The sequence below is a fragment of the Phycodurus eques genome, chromosome 7 (assembly GCF_024500275.1).
Source record: "Phycodurus eques isolate BA_2022a chromosome 7, UOR_Pequ_1.1, whole genome shotgun sequence".
NCBI lineage: Eukaryota > Metazoa > Chordata > Actinopteri > Syngnathiformes > Syngnathidae > Phycodurus > Phycodurus eques.
In genome coordinates this window covers 16,270,508-16,290,369 of record NC_084531.1, presented here as the reverse complement: position 1 = coordinate 16,290,369, position 19,862 = coordinate 16,270,508, and the positions used below count along the sequence as shown (strand labels likewise).

Here is a 19,862-nt window from a genome sequence, read left to right as displayed (position 1 = left end):
GGATGATGCCGGTCCGACCAGGCAGGCCCAAACGTATTGTGAGGGTCTGCTGGGAACATCTGGCAGAATCCCCTGTCAGAAGGCGTTTCAACTCACACCTCTGACAGAACTTTGCTCATGTTCCGGGGGAGTCGGGGGACATCGAGTCCGAGTGGACCATGTTCCGCGCCTCCATTGCTGAGACGGCCGACCGGAGCTGTGGCCGTAAGGTGGTCGGTGCCTGTTGTGGCGGCAATCCCCGCACCCATTGGTGGCCACAAACGGTGAGGGATGCCGTCAAACTGAAGAAGGAGTTCTATCAGGCCTTTTGGCCTGCGTGACTCCTGAGGCAGCTATTTGGTGGTCGCTGAAGCAAAAACTCAGAAATGGGAGGAGTTCGGTGAGGCCATGGAGAAAGACTTCCGGACGGCTTCAAGGAAATTCTGGTCCACCATAAGGCGTCTCAGGAGGGGGAAGCAGTGCACCATCAACACTATGTATAGTGGGGCTGGGGCGTTGCTGACCTCAACTCTGGACGTTGTGAGCCGGTGGTGAGAATACTTCGAAGACCTGCTCAATTCCACCGACATGCCTTCCCATGAGGGAGCAGAGTCTGGGTTCTCTGAGGCGGGCTCTCCTATCTCCGGGGTTGAGGTCACCGAGGTGGTTAAAAAGCTCCTTAGTGGCAAGGCCGCGGGGTTGGATGAGATTCCCCCAGAGTTCCTAAAGGCTCTGGATGTTGTGGGGCTGTCCTGGTTGACACAGTCTGGGCGTCCCTGCTAAAGCTACTGCCCCCGTGGTAAGTGGTAGAAAATGGATGGATGCATGGAACATAATGAGGAAAATAGTCAAAATAACATGTTAAAGTCTTTTGTCACTTTCTTAATAATGATTTCAACTCATACAAGATTCGTCCAGGGTATGAAAAATGCTGTGCTTAAGAGTAGGTTTTATTTCATCGCCTAGTAGTGAATAAAGCGTAAACTTAATGCCATAAAAGGTGGGTATCAAGAATATTAGTGTTTGGCTTTGGTGGAGGTCCTTTTCATCCTTCGTTGGACTACATTGCGGCTGCCTCGATTCATCTCGTAAAACCGTCAATCCATTTTTGATACCTATCTGCAAAGGAGACTTAAACACACTTCGTTCCGCTTCTGTTGTTAAATGCCTCCTTTTAACCTTGCCCCTGCCTGTCAATTTGCATTTTGTTCCACCTTTTTTCCTCAGCACTGCCCACTCTCATCTGTTTGGAGAGAACATTTTAACCTTTCGGCCCACTCACGCTTCTTCTCTTATAATTTTAAAACTTATTTTTTCCCCTCCAGCAGCCTAGCAAGTGATTGACTAAAAAGCAGCCAGACGCCTCGCGCCCACGTCTCCTGACCACAGTGTTACATTCTGCGAGGTGCAGCACGGGGGAGGGAAGGAGTGACCAGTGGCACCGTGAGTGAGAATATGCTTTCAATGGCGCCGTTCTTTAGAGTGCAGAGTGTTCAATTTGTAGGTTCACGGCTGTTAATGGTGTCATTTAGCCCCTTTCTGAGACATTAAGCAGAAGTGCTCCATCGTGGGAGCAGTCAGGCCAGGCAGGGGACAAAGTGCTGCAGTGCATCTACAACTGTGTGAGTGTTATTTAACAAGCACACGTCCTGCAGGTCACTACATTTGTTCCTCTTGATGGGGAACAGCCTATTCTTGAAGTGAATGGCCATTGAAAAGGAAGGTATAAAGACAGGCGGTGATATGCAAGGACGGTCAATTCATTTTAATTTGCACTTTTAGTTTTTGTATTTATAGGCCTACTCGGGGGTTGTATAGACTCGTCGACTTTACTACTCCACAACAACGACTTGTCGCTGATCACGTGTTTCTGCCTTAAGGAGAAGGCAGAGTGCTTCAAGCAATAGGTGAGCGCTGAAATCAGTCAGTCACCTTAATTGTTTTTTAAATTGTCTGCTATTTATTAATGTGCAACTTTGTTAAGTTGGGCAGAACCGGGGAAGTGGAAAAAAGCCAGGCTCGAGCAGGATTTTGAACAACTTTTCAGGAGCACCGAGAAGTGGGAGAGCGGAAAGTTATTCCACCGTACACGAAGAGGTCCGTGATTATTTGCATACACCGCAAATTCACACCAAGCAGAATCCACTGCTGCGGTGGGCCCAGAACAAGGACGGCGGTTTCCCTATTTGGCCAAGTTGTGCAAACATTACCTGGTTGTGCCAGCGGCAAGCACACCAAGAGGGGATTTTCTCTCTAACTGGAAATATCCCATCATGCAACAGGAGACGAGTCCAGCCCACATCCATGCTCTTTTGTTTTACCGTACATGTTCTGTTTAAATTCAGTGTATGAGCTGTCCATTGTCAGTGATCATTGATTATTGTGAAGCATTCCTTCCTCCTGCAATTATGTTTAATTACAGTACTGAAAAAATATCAATGACATCATAAACAAGTCGATATCAACCCGGCTGTCATCACATTGTTGTTGACTTAAAAAAAATATTAAACTGTGAAAGTTTTTTAGTCTGATTTTTTAAATTAATTTCTTAATAAACATTCAGAAGAGTATGACAGGGCATAAAAGGGTTATTTAATCTTATGCCAGTGGAAATTTCTACATACAGTATTTAAATATGAATTTACAATTTACATTTGCACTGCTTTTCATCATTTTTAAAAATTATTTGTAATTTCATATACCCCCATTTTATTTTTAAACAAACTGAATAGGAATGTATATGATTGAATATGATTTCTCTTTAATAGTACCATTTATTTTCTAAATATTATTTATTTCTTTCTCACTTGTCCTTGCTCTCCTCTCGTTATTAAAATCTTAATATATTTCCAAAATAAAATTTGACTTCATTATTTTATCTTACTATATTTAATTCTTGCAATTCTAATATATACAGTAAATCTTATGCATTTATTTGTTAAATTTGCTGGTTTCTTAAAGTCACACTTCCTCACATCATTTTTTCCCCAAATGTACAGTGTGTATATTATATATTTCTAAACAAGTGCCCGTATCTAAATCTCACAGGACCACAGCTTGTCACTCATTTTATGCCAAGAATAATTAGTAAATATTTAAATGAGTAGAAGTATGAATTGTCCTTCACAGTGCCTCACATCATATTCATTACATTCATTCATAAACATTGAGATTTCAAAATTCCATACTTTTTCCAGACTTCTTGGAAAAAAATTCTTATAATTTGTGACATTTGAGTAAATAAATGTGTATCATTCTGGTTGCAAGCTCTCAGGCTGGCAACGATGTACTCTCTGTCTGACTTCGCTGACTGGACAGTGACATAAAACTGTCACAGGGTATCAGTCAAAACATCAACAGTGAAGTGTTCAGTCTGTATTTGTCAGGTTTTGTGCCAGGAAGTGTCTCGGCGTTTTAATCGCCTATTTCGTTGGGGTTTACCCTTCTCGTCTGGGAGTTGATTTAAATCTTACAAAGTTAGCTCTTTGTGCCACTTGTCTCTTCATTTTCCCCTCAATTCCTCAGCAGCAAACACTTAAAGCTGTTTTAATCAACACATAAAGTAAGTTATTAAACTCCTCATTGTTGTATTAAACGTGCTAATTTCTGTCCTTGGAGTACTTCACGTTTACTTATCATAAAATCTGACTGCATCAGTTTGCTCATATCAGCTAACGGCTAATTAATTTGGAATAATGTAATCCTTTTTTTTTTTTTGACCGGAACTACAGTACTACAGACATTCGGATGCAAGTTATTGAGCCAATCAGAATTAAGTATGCACCAGGACCATGGTATAATACTGTGTGTTCTTACATAAACATTGTAGGTGCACTTCCATGCGCCTTAAAATAATAAAAAAAATAAAAACATCACTATTTTTTTTAGGTTTATCATTTTTTGCTTTAGAAAATAAGAGCTGTTGTAACAGTCTTGAAAACATGATTTTTTTTCTCTATTCAATAGTTTCCATTTTCAATACCTCTCCAGACCTTTAAATGTATGAAATCAAATTCCATACTTTTCCATACTTGCATAGGAACCCTGTCGTTAATTTTATTATTTTTTCTTTCAAAATCTTTTAAGTGAGGTAAGATGGCAAAATTTGCTACATGAATAATGGGAAAAAAGAAAAACATCAGCATTTTACACAGCAGGATGTTAATATAAATATGAATACTCAGTTGTGTTGGAGCAGGTAGATGATGTATATGTACTGCATTTTGTGTGAAATTAAACAAAGAACGTCACCATCCCTACCATTCAAAAATTCTAATATTTCTAAAAAAATAAAAAATAAAGTGTTTTTTTCCCCCCCTAATGATCAAATTTAGTATCCCAATGCTAAAATGTTAAAAGAGAATAAAAACAAATTCCATGTCTCTCACTCTTCTGAACTTTGATCGGTGCTCTCCTCGCCCGCTGCTTTAGTCCAGTCTCTCCTACGCTTCTTTGTGGAGTCCGAGTGTTTGTGCGAGTCATCGTTTTTTCTTTTGCGTCTCAGTCCATCCTCGTCTTTCCTCTCTTTTTTCTTACTTTTATGGCGACTTTTGGTCCTGTTGCTGTCATTGCTGCTGTCTGCCTTTTTCCTTTGTCCCTCTTCTTCCTCTGTCTGTTTTTTCTTCTTTTTCTTTTTCTTCTTCTTTTTAGAGCGTTTTGATTCGGACGCTTTACTTTGGCTGCCCTTCTTCTTTGTGGTGCTGCTTTTGTCACTGGAAATAGAGCAGACACAAAACAGTCGGCAGCCATTTTGTGAGAAAAGGAAGTAAGTATTGTACAACACTCGACTGTGTGATAAATGTTGCCCACTCGAGATGTATTGCAGCCTGGTCATCCTGGAAGGGGGATTCCTTCTCAAGGCCCCCCCAAATGGGGTTTTGAGTTTTTCCTTGCTTGATTGGGGGATTTAGATCAGAGGATGTCGTCAATCATTGCCAATGGTGGGCCTGTGAAGCCCTTTGAGACTCTTCTGTGATTAAGGGCTATAAAGATAAACTTGACTTGACTACGCCTAATAATAACATCAGATCCAAAAATGAGAAATTCCACACTTAAAAAATAATAAATAAGGCTCATAGTCAGAAAAGTGATAGTTTCAAATGGACACCACTGGGAACCATGAGAATTCTCTCAGCCAATCAGCTAAGAAATGTAATGATAATGAAGAGGAAAAAAAATTATTATACTAATTTAACATTATAAATATAATAATGGTTTGGGGAGTGGGGGGGGGAAGACATCAGAAACAAATATGTTGTTATATTTATTATAAAAAAATGCTGTAATATACTACAATTACTGTGTTTTTAAATTGAAACAATCATTAAAAAAACATTCCGTAAAGTACTAGATTTTGTAAAATGATAGTTTTGAGAAACGGAATAATTACAAAAATAAAAAGCTGTGAAGTGTACAACAATTACTTTGTATGATAATATTGTTTTTTGAAATAACATTTCTATTTTTTCCATAATGTACTACAATTAAGTGTTTAAAAAAGCGCTGAAACATACTAAAAAATGCTGTAACATATTAAAATGTCTGTATAATGAAAATGGTTTTAAAAGGTTGGAAAACTGACAAGAATAAAAATGGTTTAATACTACAAATATATGACGACATTGGTTAAAAAGTCATAATCCACAAAGATTTCTTTGTATAATATTTTTTTTTTAAATGGGGGGATAAAAATTATGGGAAACAATCCAGTAATGTACTAAAATTATTTGTAATATGAGATGGGTTTTATAAATGAGAAAAAAATGCAAAAATTAAAACAATATTTAATATACTACAATTTGTTGAATGATAATGGTTAAAATGACTAATTGAAAAACAAATGTTGTTATTTAATACAGTAATTTGGACAGTGACAACTATTTTTTTTTAAAAATACTTTAAAAAAACTGTTTTGCAGTACAATTTTCTGGGGTCAAAAATGTCAACTCGAGTATGTGAATGGGTGCACTATCATGGTTTATGATTACTGTTGTATTGGTCAATCAGAAAACAAATGTAATGACAATCACGAAAAAAAAAACCATGAAAGCTACTGGGTGGCTCATAGTCATATATTTTGGTAATCTAAAATATCAAAAACCTCTCAGTATGATGCAGTGCAGCTCTACAGCCATGCAATCAACGCTAACAAACATCTGCTTGAATTCATTTCAATTGGCTATCATAAGATAATAACGAAGAGCCTGATGAGTGTTATTAACGCGTCAAAAAGGTCTCTGTTCGTGTTAGTAGCAATCTGAGCTTTATTAATTTTGTTAAAAGAACCCCCACTAGTGCAATCTGTCCAGTCTTAAAGGGCAAGAGGGGGAACTTGAAAAAAATGAGTCAGTGGCGCTCCCCCTTCCAATGTAGCGTGAATTACACCTTGTCCATTCAGTGCAATAGAGTAATTTACCTGTCACTCTCAAACTCCTCGGGGTACAGTTCCTTGAAGCCACTGTGGCCCCATCTGTACACAAAACACTTGTTTCAGGTCATGATAGCACTGGAATGCACTAACCCAGTGATTCTCAAACTAAAGACCAAGTACCACCGAAAAAAAATGAATAAAAAAAATACCACCTCAAATACCACCATCATGACCAACATTAAAATACAATACAAAGTCGGTAAACGTTGGTTAAAAAAAACGAGGCAGGGGTTTTATTCCTAAAAAGTATATTTAAGACAACATTAACCACCGTTTGGACATTAACACTGTGTCTAAATACGAGTGATTAATGATTACTGTACATTAAAATGCACTGCACATAAACAGTAAATAAAAATTGTACCACAATAAATGTTTAAAAACAAATAAAACTTAAATGTGAAATGTATTGCTCTTAAAAGTTAAATACCACTGAACTTTCCTTCTTTTACATACAGTTTGCATACCACACTCCATTGCACGAGCCTCTTTCAAAGTCAAAATGTATTCATGTTTGCCTTTGATGCAGAAATCCCTTCTTCACGTGTCTTCCCGGTGTGACGTATCAAATATTTATGCCTAACCACAAGTCTGGTGTGAAACTTTCACACTGCCTGTAAAAGCTGGCGAGCTTTTCGTTGTTGTCGCTGTTCTGTATTAGCAAAAGTAGTTTTCTGGCATCAGAGGTAGTAAACTTCAAACTCATGTCCATTACGGAATTCCAGAACGCACACGTGCCTGCCAACCTTTGCTATGACTCTGATACTATCGCCGACGTTTAAAAAATTATCAGGTGGATTCCGTGCCCCACATTCTGCAGCCCCTTTTCATACTTCTGTGTAAGAGGAACAGATTTGGAATGGTGGGCCGAAGTCAGCACATTCATTTTCCAGCTTTCAAGATCGATCTTTTGCTTCAGAGCCATGACAGAAGACCCGGACTTTAGCCCCCTTTGCCTTTTACACAGAACCCCTTGAAACAGCGTCGTATACAATATACTTTCTAAATGCTTTGATTTGGGTGGGAGAAGTGAATGTCGAGGTAATACTTTGATACTTCCTCATTAGGTGGAAAACTGCCAGGTCGACTTTGTCCACCCATTTCTATCCACTTTTATATTGCTTGCAAAAGCTGACATTTTCAGGGATTTTTCCTATGTCGCTGTTCCGTATAAACAGGACTGAGGCACCCATGTCAGGCATTACAGCCTTACCTTACACATGCCTTTGTTACAGCTCTTATGCCAACTCAGAAGATGGAAAATTGCCGGATCAACTTTGTCAACGCCAAATCCCCAGCCACTCCAAAACTGCCTGTAAAAGCTGGCACCTTCCACACCATTTTCTTGCATCGCTGTTCTGTATAAACAGCATCGACGCGGAAGTGGGAACAAAGTTGACCCGGCAATTTTCCATTTTTTTAGATTTATCATTACAGACCCAAGCATTCATAATGGGTCTTTGGTGTTAAAAGTCACAACCTGTCCTGGCTTTGCAGAATTCACTGGAACATGGGTGTCGTCCTGCTTCTGTTAATAATGCCTCAGAAGCTGAAAAATGTCCACGTCGACTTCACTGTTCCCCTTCCTTAGCCCTTTTTACAGTTTGTGAAAGCTCCCGCTTTTTCCCATATTCGTGTTCCGTATCTGGTAGCAACCTGGAATGAAAGACCAAAGTCAACCCAGCAATTTTCTGTCTTTCAAGGTAGTACCAGAGCCTTTACAAAGGACCCAACCTTTTGTCGCCTTTGCGAGTCTTGGGTGTTAAACCTCCCCCCCCCCCCAGTTCCACTGGCTTTGCGGAACAACCTCAGAAGACATGAAATGTCAAATCAACTTCACACCCCCACACACACACACACACACACCCCAAGAAATGTTCTACATTGTGGATTAGTGTGAGAGATACCTGTTGGTAAGGGTGCGAGGACAAGGGTGTGAAAGTGCATGTGGTTCCGGTTAATTAGTTGGGTCGTGTGAAAAAGGCGGTGGGGTCTGGTTAGTTACCTGTCTGGATCGTTGTCCTCAAAGTCATAGAGTTTCCGCGTCCAGTATCGAGCCTCTCTGTCGTCATGCTCCGACGAGACTCTGGACTGATAGGAAAATCGATCGCAGTGCATTTGACCCCTGGAATAATACCACCAAAAAAACAAATGGCAGAACATACATAAAGTAATGTTTTTGGTGTCCAGGCTGTTTACAGTAAAGCTCTCATACCTGATTGACTTCGTGGCGCTCACATGACTATTGTTGGACATTTGGACCTCCCAGCCTCGCATCTTCCACATTTCGGACTCCTCCTGGATCTGCAGCATGACAACAGCAACGTTTTGATTTGTCTTTGGCTTTTTTTGGTGTGGTTTCTGATGGAGACCACAGAGGCAACGTGATAGAGCGGTACACACTATAGGGTGACATTTTTTCGTGATTCACAAGGGTCTCGCGGTATGGGAGTAAAGTTCACTATTAATCATGTGATTGAGCAGGAGCGGGAGCGAAAGTCACCGGGAGCAGACGGGAACGGGAACTATGACAACAAAGTCACTAGGAGTGGAAACCATGATGGTGGTTCCCACTCCCGTCCACCGCCAGTGACTTTGAAGATATTAATATCTCAAAATCAACGACATCGACGTCATAGATTTTATACACACGCAACGGCATGTACAACTCATTTACACTTGCCCTTAAATCCAACGCTAAGGCCAGCCAATCAAAAACCTCATTTCATGTTGGCCGTGGCATGAACCCTGAAGCCAGCCAACGACAAACATCCGAGGGCGGGAGCAACAACTTATTTCATTCTTTATACACACAGCGGATAATTTATACTATAAAGCGAGCGGAACTCTCGACGGATTTAGAGGCAAAAATTAAGTCATTCTCCATTATTTGGAGGTATTTCGGACATAAAAAATAGAGTTTCTAAACCAGAGCGAGGTGTTGTGCAGTGCAAGTTGTGCTCACATACCAAAATTGCGACAAGGCCGACCTACCTTTTTGCAATTTTGAGGGGCATGTGTGTTTCCTTTTAACCAACTGTTTCAAAAGTTGAACTTAGCTATATACTAGGGCTGCACCATATTAGAAAAAAATGAAATTGCGATTTATTTTAAACCTACGATATATATTGCTATGTGAAATAATACAGGAACGCTGTTGGGAAAGTTCATTTTCTCTGCGAACTACAACCCTAATTCCAATGAACTGGGGACGTTGTGTTAAATGTAAATAAAAACAGAATACAATGATTTGCAAATCATGTTCAACCTATATTTAATTGAATACACTACAAAGACAAAATATTTAATATTCATACTGAAAAACTTTCTTGTTTTTAGCAAATAATCATGAAGTTAAAATTTTATGGCTGCAACGCGTTCCAAAAAAGCTGGGACAGGGTCATGTTTACCACTGTGTTACATCACATTTTCTTTTAACAACATTCAATAAGCGTTTGGGAACTGAGGACACTAATTGTTGAAGCTTTGTAGGTGGAATTCTTTCCCATTCTTGCTTGATGTACAGCCTCAGCTGTTCAACAGTCCGGGGTCTCCGTTGTCGTATTTTACGCTTCATAATGCGCCACAAATTTTCAATGGGAGACGGGTCTGGACTGCAGGCAGGCCAGTCTAGTACCCACACTCTTTTACTACGAAGCCAAGCTCTTGTAACACGTGCAGAATGTAGTTTGGCATTGTCTTGCTGAAATAACCAGAGGCGTCCATGAAAAAGATGTTGCTTGGATGGCAGCATATGTTTCTCCAAAACTTGTATGTACCTTTCAGCATTAATGGTGCCTTCACAGATGTGTAAGTTACCTATGCCATTGGCACTAACATAGCCCCATACAATCACAGATGCTGGCTTTTGAACTTTGCGTCCATAAAAGTCCAGATGGTTCTTTTCCTCTTTGGCCCGGAGGACACGACGTCCCCAATTTCCCAAAACAATTTGAAATGTGGACTCGTTGGACCACAGAACACTTTCCCACTTGGCATTGGTCCATCTTAGATGAGCTCGGGCCCAGAGAAGCTGGCGGCATTTCTGGCTGTTGTTGATAAATGGCTTTTGCTTTGCATAGTAGAGTTTCAAGTTGCACTTACGGCTGTAGCGCCGAACTGTATTTACTGACATTGGTTGTCTGAAGTGTTCCTGAGCCCACGTGGTGATATCCTTTACACATTGATGTCGTTTTTTGACGCAGTGCCGCCTGAGGGATCGATGGTCACGGGCATTCAATGTTGGTTTTCGGCCTTGCCGCTTACATGCTGTGATTTCTCCAGATTCTCTGAACCTTTTGATGATATTGTGGACTGTAGATGATGAAATCCCTAAATTCCTCGCAATTGTACATTGAGGAACATTGTCCTTAAACTGTTCGACTATTTTCTCACACACATGTTCACGAAGAGGTGAACCTCGCCCCATCTTTGCTTGTGCATGACTGAGCAATTCCGGGAAGCTCCTTTTATACACAATCATGGCACTCACTTGTTCCCAATTAGCCTGTTCACCTGTAGGATGTTCGAGACAGGTGTTTGATGAGCATTCCTCAACTTTCTCAGTCTTTTTTGCCACCTGTCCCAGCTTTTTTGTAATATGTTGCAGCCATAAAATACTAAGTTAATGATTATTTGCTAAAAACAATAAAGTTGATCAGTTTGAACATTAAATATCTGCTCTTTGTAGTCTATTCAATTAAATATAGGTTGAACATGATTTGCAAATCATTGTATTGTGTTTTTATTTATTTATTTATTATTTCATTCCCGGAATGATGGCAAGCTCCGAGTTATTGCCCTCAGTCGAATGGTGACTGTAGAGACGCTTCTCCCGGCTGTTCTTTGCTCATTAATCCATGGCTCGAGTTGATCTTCCAACTTGGGCCACTTTGCCTTGTTTCCGCGTTTTGTTTTTCTTTTTTTTCCCGCGGAAACTCAGCTTTGTCTTCTTGACTTGGCAAAGCTCGTTTTCCTGCTTCCTCCACTTGCGAACCATGGATTCGTTGATCTTGAATTCTCTCGCGGCTGCTCGATTCCCATATTCCTCCGCGTAACTAATAGCTTGCAGTTTAAACTGTGCTTCGTAAGCGTGTCTCTTCGTAGGTGCCATTTTCGGGGTTCCTTAGCCACACCAATGCACATACCGGAACTATTTACCGACTGGGGGCGTGTCTTTAGCCTCCTCCGTCACGCGCACCCTTCTCCCTTTACGTCCGCACGCTGTCTTCAGTCACGTCCACCTTCCTCTATATAAGCAACGTGTCGGTAGGAAATGCTCCCAGTCAGTCAAGCGGAGCACTCATTAAAGTCACACAACAACATTTACAGATTTTGGAACTCGGTGCACACATAAGGCACTATCAGGCACCCCATCCATTTTGGAGAAAATTTAAGACTTTTAAGTGCACCTTATGGTCGTGAAAATACGGTAGTTATTTACACAAAAAAAATGCATATTGTCACAGTGTTATTGTACAGTGTAAAGCATTCTGATACAAATAATAATTTTCCTCGTAATCAATTTTTACAATTATGAAGTTTATTAGAAGAACATATTCACTCCGATTTATGCAGTTTCCCTAGACGCACCTCACGCAGCTGGCATATGCCTGCCTAGTTTCATTCTGAAGAGCGAAATAGGAAATCTAGCATGTATACAATCTTTAAATCTTTTGAGCATGTGCAAAAAGGTCCTTCTGCTGGTCACTTTTAATATTACAGTTGATTCACTGTAGATTACATACAGTACAGTGTACTGTATGTAATCTGAGTACACCAACTGAGTACACCAACATCGCAGCAGACCTCACTATGTGACTAGTCTGCACACACGTACATTGCAATGATGATGCTCAAAATATCGTGCAGCCCTACTACAGTATATATATTAACATTATCAGATGTTATTGAGTAATCCAGCTAGAATTTATATGATTCTGGTATAAAGATGTTGAGAAAGGTAGCTGTCAGATAACGACCCACATGCTTTGTTGTTCCTGCATAGCAACATATAGGTTTTCTGGAATCATGTTCTCGAACACTTAAACGTTACATTTTTATTTCTGTGTGAACTAAAGTTCTGGACAGTGTTCATGTTCAAATGTGCTGATGAGTCAATAAGCTTGTTATAAAAGTTATGTTTTGTTTCATGATTATTCCAGTAATTCAAAGTGCCGTAATTTCTCATGTATAATGCGCATTTCCCGCCCCCGCCCCCCCAAATTTTTAAAAAGACAATAGTGCACATTATACATAGGTATCGGGGAAAATGGAAAAAAAAACTTTCACATTATATAAATGTATGCCGCCATCTAGTGGTTATGAAAAAGATGTACACTTTCATTCCAAAATGCCACCGCCACCTCGTGGTTATAAAAAAAAAAAAACAACAGTAAAGCCTACACTTTCATTCCAATATGTCAGCATATATGTACAGTTGTGCTCATAAGTTTACATACCCTGGCAGAATTTGTGGAATATTGTTTTTTTTAAATATGACTCACTGAACGTCCATCCATCATTAATTTCTTTATGGTTATGTTTTGTTTAATGATAATGTTTTTCTGAAATGCTTGACTGTTTAATTTGAATCCCATTAAAATAAAATTAAATGTGTTTCGCTGGTCCTTCATGTTTTCTTTAAAGAATTGTACCCATCTTACAAATTCTGCCTGGGTAATCAAACATATGAGCACAACTGTGTGTTTTCTAATTTCCAAAATAAAAGTAGGGCTGTCAATTTCAAAATAAGTGCAAGTAAATTTAAAAAAATTATTATGTGCTCAAATAAAGTGCTCAACTTCAGAATAATTATTTTTAAAAATAATTATTTAAAAAATACAGATACTGCATGTTTTGATCATATGGGTAGAAGCAAAACCATGCATTGTAAAAATGCATTATACATAGGTAGAAGGGTTTTCCAGAATTTTGGTCAACTTTGGGGGTGCGTATTATACATGGGTGTGCATTATACACGAGAAATTACGGTATTTACTACGGTGACTAAGGTAGCCATAGTGTGACCCACGGGCTAGGTCGAGTACTTTGGGTGGGCTGAGCCCATGACCTAATTTTGGAAAGTATCCTTCTGAAATTTCATCAAACTTTTTAGACCTTGAAAAAGGACCATTTGGTGGATGAAATCAAACAAAACATCTGTAGAACCAAACAACTATTTGCGTACTTTTACATCTTGAGATGGTGCACTTAGCGCTGTGCTTCTGATAAGGTGCCACGCTGTTGGCAGTGGTGGAAGCGGATAAACTGGCAACAGCTAGCTGCTCAGCATAAGGTACAGTAAGCGCCCAATTGAAGAGCAAGAGTCGTTTGTAATGTATGTTTTTTTTTAAATGAGAGCATCTATGTATCACTGAGTCATAACATAAGTAAATGGCTAATGGAAAAGTACTAATTGATATTGTACAGGTTCCAAAGACCTCAGACTTCCAGTGCATTTATTTATTTATTTTTTAAATCAAATTGTCTAAAATCCATTATTTTTAAAGGTAATAATGTAAGATGATGTTAAAATGATATCAAACTGTTTTCGGATCATAGTTTGGGGTCCATGTAGGGGTTAAAATATAAATACAGTCAATTATAAACATTGGCGGCATCTGTTACTTGGGGATTTTCACTATTCACCCTCACGAGTCGCGAGCACTCACTGTACACCGCAAAGTCAGCTGCATACATGCTTGTTACATAAACCAAGGTTAACTTATTTGTACACTTGTATTTAGGAATACTTACAAAAGGCCACTCGGTGACAATATTGCCGCACAAACACCTTCCTGTTTCCCCTTCATTAATTCGTCATGCTTCTGTTTCTTCAAAGGGGGGGGGGAGTTTTACTTTTTAAATTTTTTGTATTTGACACCCATTTTAGAAAATGCCATGAGGTGACAGAATCGCTGTACATTTATGGTCTTCAATGAACCTGACATGCATGTTTTTGGAATGTGGGAGGAAGCTGTAGTAGGCCTACCCAGAAAAAAAGCCACGCAAGCACCGGGAGAACATACAAAATCCACTGGAAGGCTGGAGCCAAGCTTCGAACCCAGAACCTCAGAACTTTCTGACGGGCATGCTAACCACTTGTCCTTCATGCTGCCCATTTTAAATTATCCCTATTTATTTATTTTTTTATTACAAGAAAACCATATAATTGGTTGGATCGATAGATCCTTGGGGTGTTAGTTTCCAAGAAGACATCATAGAAAGTGACACCACTAGTTTTTGGATTAAGTCGTGATAGTTTTAGGAACACTTAAGTGCATTTGTCTCTTACCTTGTTGTGAGCATCAGTGTGGCGGATTACATTCCGCAGCAAAGTCTTCCCCAGAGTTTGCTTCGACATGATGACGACCTGACATGACACAAAAGATAAGGTTTAATCACACAAACAGATTATAAACACAGATAAGTAAAAACGAACTGTCGTAAAATGTCAATTTTTAGTGTACTTTGCGGTTACCCTTGCTAAGACTGTTGACTAAACACACCGGAAACAACAAATTATGTTCCTCACGCTTGATTTCCGACACTATTATTCCAAAAAAGCACCAAAAATGTGTCTCTTCTTCTAAGCGTAAATTGTTTTTTGACAAAGAATAAAAGAAGGTTTTCGTTAAATTTACACCACTTGCGGATTTTGCTGCTACTTCCGTGTTCGTCGTGACGTATTTCCATGAGAGTAAAAGCTTCTCATCTATTGGCAATACAATCTGTCAATCGCAGTCTGAGCCAATGAGCGCAAAGGAACGGAACCGCCTGTTTAATGCATTCCTTGAAATTAAAGCGAACGTATCTTAATCTCAGCTCAACCTTGATTGGTCAGGACACATGTGAGGGCGTTCCATATGGTGTTTCAACCAGGATTATATATTTATTTGTAGATTAGTGCCTGCGTGGGTTTCCTCCCACATCCCAAAAACATGCATGGTAGGTTAATTGAAGACTCTAAATTGCCCGTAAGTGTGAATGTAAGTGCGAATGGTTGTTTGTTTATATGTGTGCCCAGCGATTGGCTGGCGACCAGTTCAGGGTGTACCCCGCCCGATGATAGCTGGGACCCTCCAGCACTCCCGTGACCCTTGTGAGGATAGGCGGCTCAGAATATGGATGGATGGATAGTTTTTATTAATCACAAAACGACTTTTTTGTACATGTTCATCCATGTCTCTTTCAATGTCACCCACTCCATAAAGCCCTTCTTTTTAATTAAAGGACATAAAAAAGTTAAGCACAATAAAATAATCCAAACATCAGTTCTGTACGAAACAATTAATTTTTTTCCAGATTCCCTCACTCACATCTCACCTTTTTACACTATCTGTTAATTCTTTTGTCTGAATTTGGCCATCCGCCTAATATAATAATCATAGAAAGTCGCATCAGAAGGTAGAAGAAAAAGCAGACCCCTACCATAATTGTCTGCTTCCATCGGCTCAACATCTGTTCCCCTATTCCCTATTCCCCTGTTTCCGTTTTAAATGATGCCCTCAATTTCCGTCCAAGCTCAGCGAGTATATTTTAATTTTAGAGAACCATAAAAATACGTCAAAGTATAAACTAACATTATATGGTGCAGTCTAAATGTCTGGTCTGTTGCCATCATAAAACCTTTATTATGTTGAAAAACAAGTTAACCACTGTGTATTAAAACTACAATGAAGTAAAACTATCATTAGAATCTGCTTTGTAAAAAAATAACTATGTATGTAATTTATATTGAACTCCTTGTATTGTTCATATTGCCAGCCAGACATGTTCTCGTGTCACAAAAAGTTCAATTTCTGGTTCTATGGTAATCATCACACTGCCATCAATGCTAGCCATCTGTAATTGAATCCACACAGAAAAGCAAAGTAAAATCAAAACACACATATGGAGTTCATTTAAACCTGTGGTGTCTAAACTACTATGGAATCAGATTTGTGCCAAAAAGAATCACACAAAACATTTTAAATCACAAACAAAAACAAAGACTATCAAACAAAACCTCTGGAATTGCAAGCTAAAAATAAGACATTGAGCGATATAATCTAACTCAAGCAAAGAAGTTAATGTTATTACTTTCAATGAAAATATTTTTTGCTTGCGATGTGATTTTTTTATTTTTTTTGCTAGTAACGTGTTAGAAGCACACAGCCACAGTTTAGCAACAATTTAGCAGCTAATAACCGTTCGCTATATTGCTAACGTTAGCTACCATACTGACTCTTCCGTACTGTCTACTATATAGCCATTGGCCACATTTCTTTATCGTTTTATGACGACCTGAGAATTACATTACTGAATAAAATTAAACACTTGTAACCATTACGGCTTAAAGATGGATTTGGCATAAAAGGGAAGCACAAATCCTAAATAACTAATTATTTACTAATACAATATCTACTTTTAAAATTAGCCAGTCTTTCTTACTTGGTGTTGACAAAAAGAAAACAAGTAAAGATAAAGACGGTTTTCCTTTCTATAATCCTGGGCTTTATTTCAATATTACGTTTGTATTCATATCAAATGTTTTCCCGCTGAAATCATTTAGTTTTGAAGGGAATCGAGCATTGACATATATGTATGGATAATGTATACTGTATATGTGTGTGTATGTGTACAGTAATTATTTTGTAAATGATTACTGTTAGAAACAAGAGTAGTATGCCGTGGTAAAATGACAAACAGATAAGAAGGTATTATAATGGATAATTCCCAAGCCTACACTGTAGTCTCCTTTAACTTCTGTCTTGGGCTAGCTTCCAGTGCAGTCTTCCCCAGTCGACTTCTTCTGGTGTGAGAAGCATTGACAACATATATGATAGATACTTACACTTCCTGAAGGTGATCGAAAATTGAATCTTGCATTCTTGTCGCTGGCTCTGCTCAGTGTGACACGAAAAAAACAAAACAAAACAAAAAAAACATCCGGGGGCATTAGCAGCAGTGTTGCCACAGTTACCTTGAAAAAGTAACTTAGTTACTTTGCTGATTACTTGAGCTTAAAAGTATCTTAGTTACTTTGCTGATTACTTGATTGCAAAAGTAACTAAGTGAAAAAAAAAGTAACTTTTTAGTTACTTTCGGCAGCTGCCAAGTCGCAGGAATATCAATTATCCACAGTACCAAAAAAAAGCATTAGCTTAACCGTACCCATTACTTGGTAATGTACGCCACACAGGTTACAGAATGATGAAAAGATAATTCAGTTTCAGAAAGAAAAATAATTTCCTCCACTTTCTGCTCCTTGTCAAGGTCTGATTTGTGAACATATCACATTATAGATCCTCAAGCAGGGGTGGACTGGCCATCAGGCATACCGGGAAATCAGGCATTGTCTCGCTGGGCCGTTGACCCATTGTGGGCCGGTCTGGCATTGCCCACTACATTTAAAAAAAATAATTAATTACTATGATTTTGACATGGCTTATCACACGGCCTATGTGGGGTGGTGCAAGTTTATTTTTTTCTCTTCTCTAAATTCCTTCCAATTGGGCCTGTCAGCCACTCATCATTGGCTACATAGTGCTATCAGTTTGTTATCAGCGGCCATCGACACATATTATTGGTCTATTGTTTGTTATTGTCAATCCATTATGGGCTGACAGGCTCAGAGAGCCCTAACAGTGCTGTCAATCACTACATAAACCAGGTTGGGGCGGGACCTCATTGGCGGTACAAGCAAACCATTTGCTAACTTTACTAACTAGCCAGGGTAAAATGGACAGGAAGAAAAAAAAAACACCTGGTGGGGCAGAGAAACAACGGACCAAAAACCTATAGTCTCTTGAGGTTGAGGCTGTTACAGATTCAAAATTGAAAGATGTATTTGGTGCTGTGCAGGCCCTGAAAGACCAGACATCCCAGGAATTTTGCTAAACTGAAACAGTTTTGTCAAGAGGAATGGTCCAAAATTAATCCTGATCGTTATGTACATCAGATCTGCAACTACAGGAAACGTTTGGTTGAGGTCATTGCTGCCAAAGGAGGGTCAACCAGTTATTAAATCCAATGGTTCAGTCTTTTTCCTCCTTGTCCTGTGAATGTTATTTTCCATAAAAATATGGCAACATTTTTGTTTATTTGTGTGATTTAGATGTTCGTACTGCATTTCATCACCAATTTATGCAGAAATGTAAGAAATTCCAAAGGGTTCACATTCTTTTTCCTCCCACTATATCATGTAAATCTGACATCCATTCATGCTTGTAGCATTTCTAGCTCTCACACTCTTTTTTTCCTGTAGCGTTGTACAGGTGACGCAGGGTGACTTCAGCCAAATATTTGTGGCTTGAAATTACATGCCTCGGTTTAAAAGTTTCCAACATAAATAAATCACTGTTTTTGAAATGTATAAATGAGCACAATGTCTTTAGCAACGTTTAACATGATGCCTTCCCCCTGACTATTTTGTTGTTGTATGGAAAACACGGTGAAAATGACTCTGGTCAGGTTGTATATTTCTTAGCAGTAATTAAACTCGCTCGTCGCTTTTTTGAAAAAGAGTCACTAAAGCGGACAGAAGTCACTAAATATGGCGACCAAATCGCTAGTTTGGCAACAAGGACTTGTGTTTTTTTGAACTACCTCCTCTATGTTTGCAGCCCTGATGTTTGAATTTGGTTACACTTATTTCCAATAAACAGGTCATGAATATTTAGGTTGAAATGTAAAAATAACAACAACAACAAATAAGTAATTTGGCATTCGGGCATGGTCTTGGATAAAATTTTCCTTTGTAAAGGATCTGTGTGGACCCAAAAAGTTTGAGGACCCCTGCTTTGGATCATCTGTGTCATGGTCTGCGTTTTGGTTTTGCTTGTTTAGATTTGTTCCATGTTTTCCTGTGTTCCATGTTTGTCGTGTCCTCATTAGGTTGTTGTGTCCACCTGTTCTTGTCAACCTTCTACCTTGTCGCCCAATCAGCTCTCTCCAGCCACTCATGTCTTGTCCAGGTGTTCCTCGTTGTCTCGTCAATCTGTTTGTATTTCGTTTCTTTCAGTTCTTGTCGGTTAATTGTTATTGTCCCCATCTGTTCCACGTCTTCCTCACCAGGCATCGTTTGTTTCTAGTTTTAGATATTGAAGTGTTTCTTTATTTTGGTTTGGTTGTTATCTGTTGTGGGACTTTGTTTAGTTTGGCTTTATCCATGTTCCTTGTTTGCCCTTTTTGGAGATTAAATATTTTTTGAGACTCCTGCTGTGACTCCCTGCTTCCCTGCACTTGGGTCCTCCACGTTTTTGCCTTGCCTTCCTCGCCTTCGACAACCCCATCGTGACACCAGCCATATAATTGCAGACACCAGCCATATAATTGCAGACTTCTATAAAAGAATGGCAGATTTGCTTCCCCCCCCCCCCCAGTAACATTATACTTAGGCTGCATAAATATACCCTTAACCCATCCAGCCGTAGGATTCAGCACACATGGTATACACCAAATTCTTTTC

General features: G+C 39.2%; 1 protein-coding gene across 3 annotated transcripts; it reads right to left on the bottom strand.

The window, feature by feature from the left end:
• Positions 1 to 1,566: 1,566 nt before the first annotated feature.
• Positions 1,567 to 15,085, bottom strand: nkapd1 (NKAP domain containing 1). 3 transcript variants are annotated; one of them, XM_061681421.1, is made up of 6 exons: positions 14,892 to 15,085; positions 14,706 to 14,783; positions 8,625 to 8,713; positions 8,415 to 8,534; positions 6,395 to 6,448; positions 1,567 to 4,691 (listed from the first exon to the last, which is right to left on the bottom strand). In XM_061681421.1, exons 2-6 carry the CDS (start codon positions 14,772 to 14,774, stop codon positions 4,364 to 4,366), a joined length of 660 nt encoding a protein of 219 aa, XP_061537405.1. In that variant the 5' UTR covers positions 14,775 to 14,783; positions 14,892 to 15,085; the 3' UTR covers positions 1,567 to 4,363. The 3 variants fall into 3 exon arrangements, with proteins under 3 accessions (XP_061537405.1, XP_061537406.1, XP_061537408.1); XM_061681422.1 differs by having other exon boundaries at positions 14,946 to 15,085; XM_061681424.1 differs by lacking the exon at positions 6,395 to 6,448.
• Between the last annotated feature and the right edge of the window lie 4,777 nt (positions 15,086 to 19,862).

Coding starts and splice junctions, on each gene's coding strand:
- nkapd1 (XM_061681421.1), bottom strand. CDS start 14,774: ATGTCGAAGCAAACTCTGGGGAAGACTTTGCTGCGGAATGTAATCCGC. Junction 8,714..14,705: donor ACACTGATGCTCACAACAAG/GTAAGAGACAAA, acceptor GTCATGCTGCAG/ATCCAGGAGGAGTCCGAAAT. Junction 6,449..8,414: donor GAGGACAACGATCCAGACAG/GTAACTAACCAG, acceptor TTTTGTGTACAG/ATGGGGCCACAGTGGCTTCA.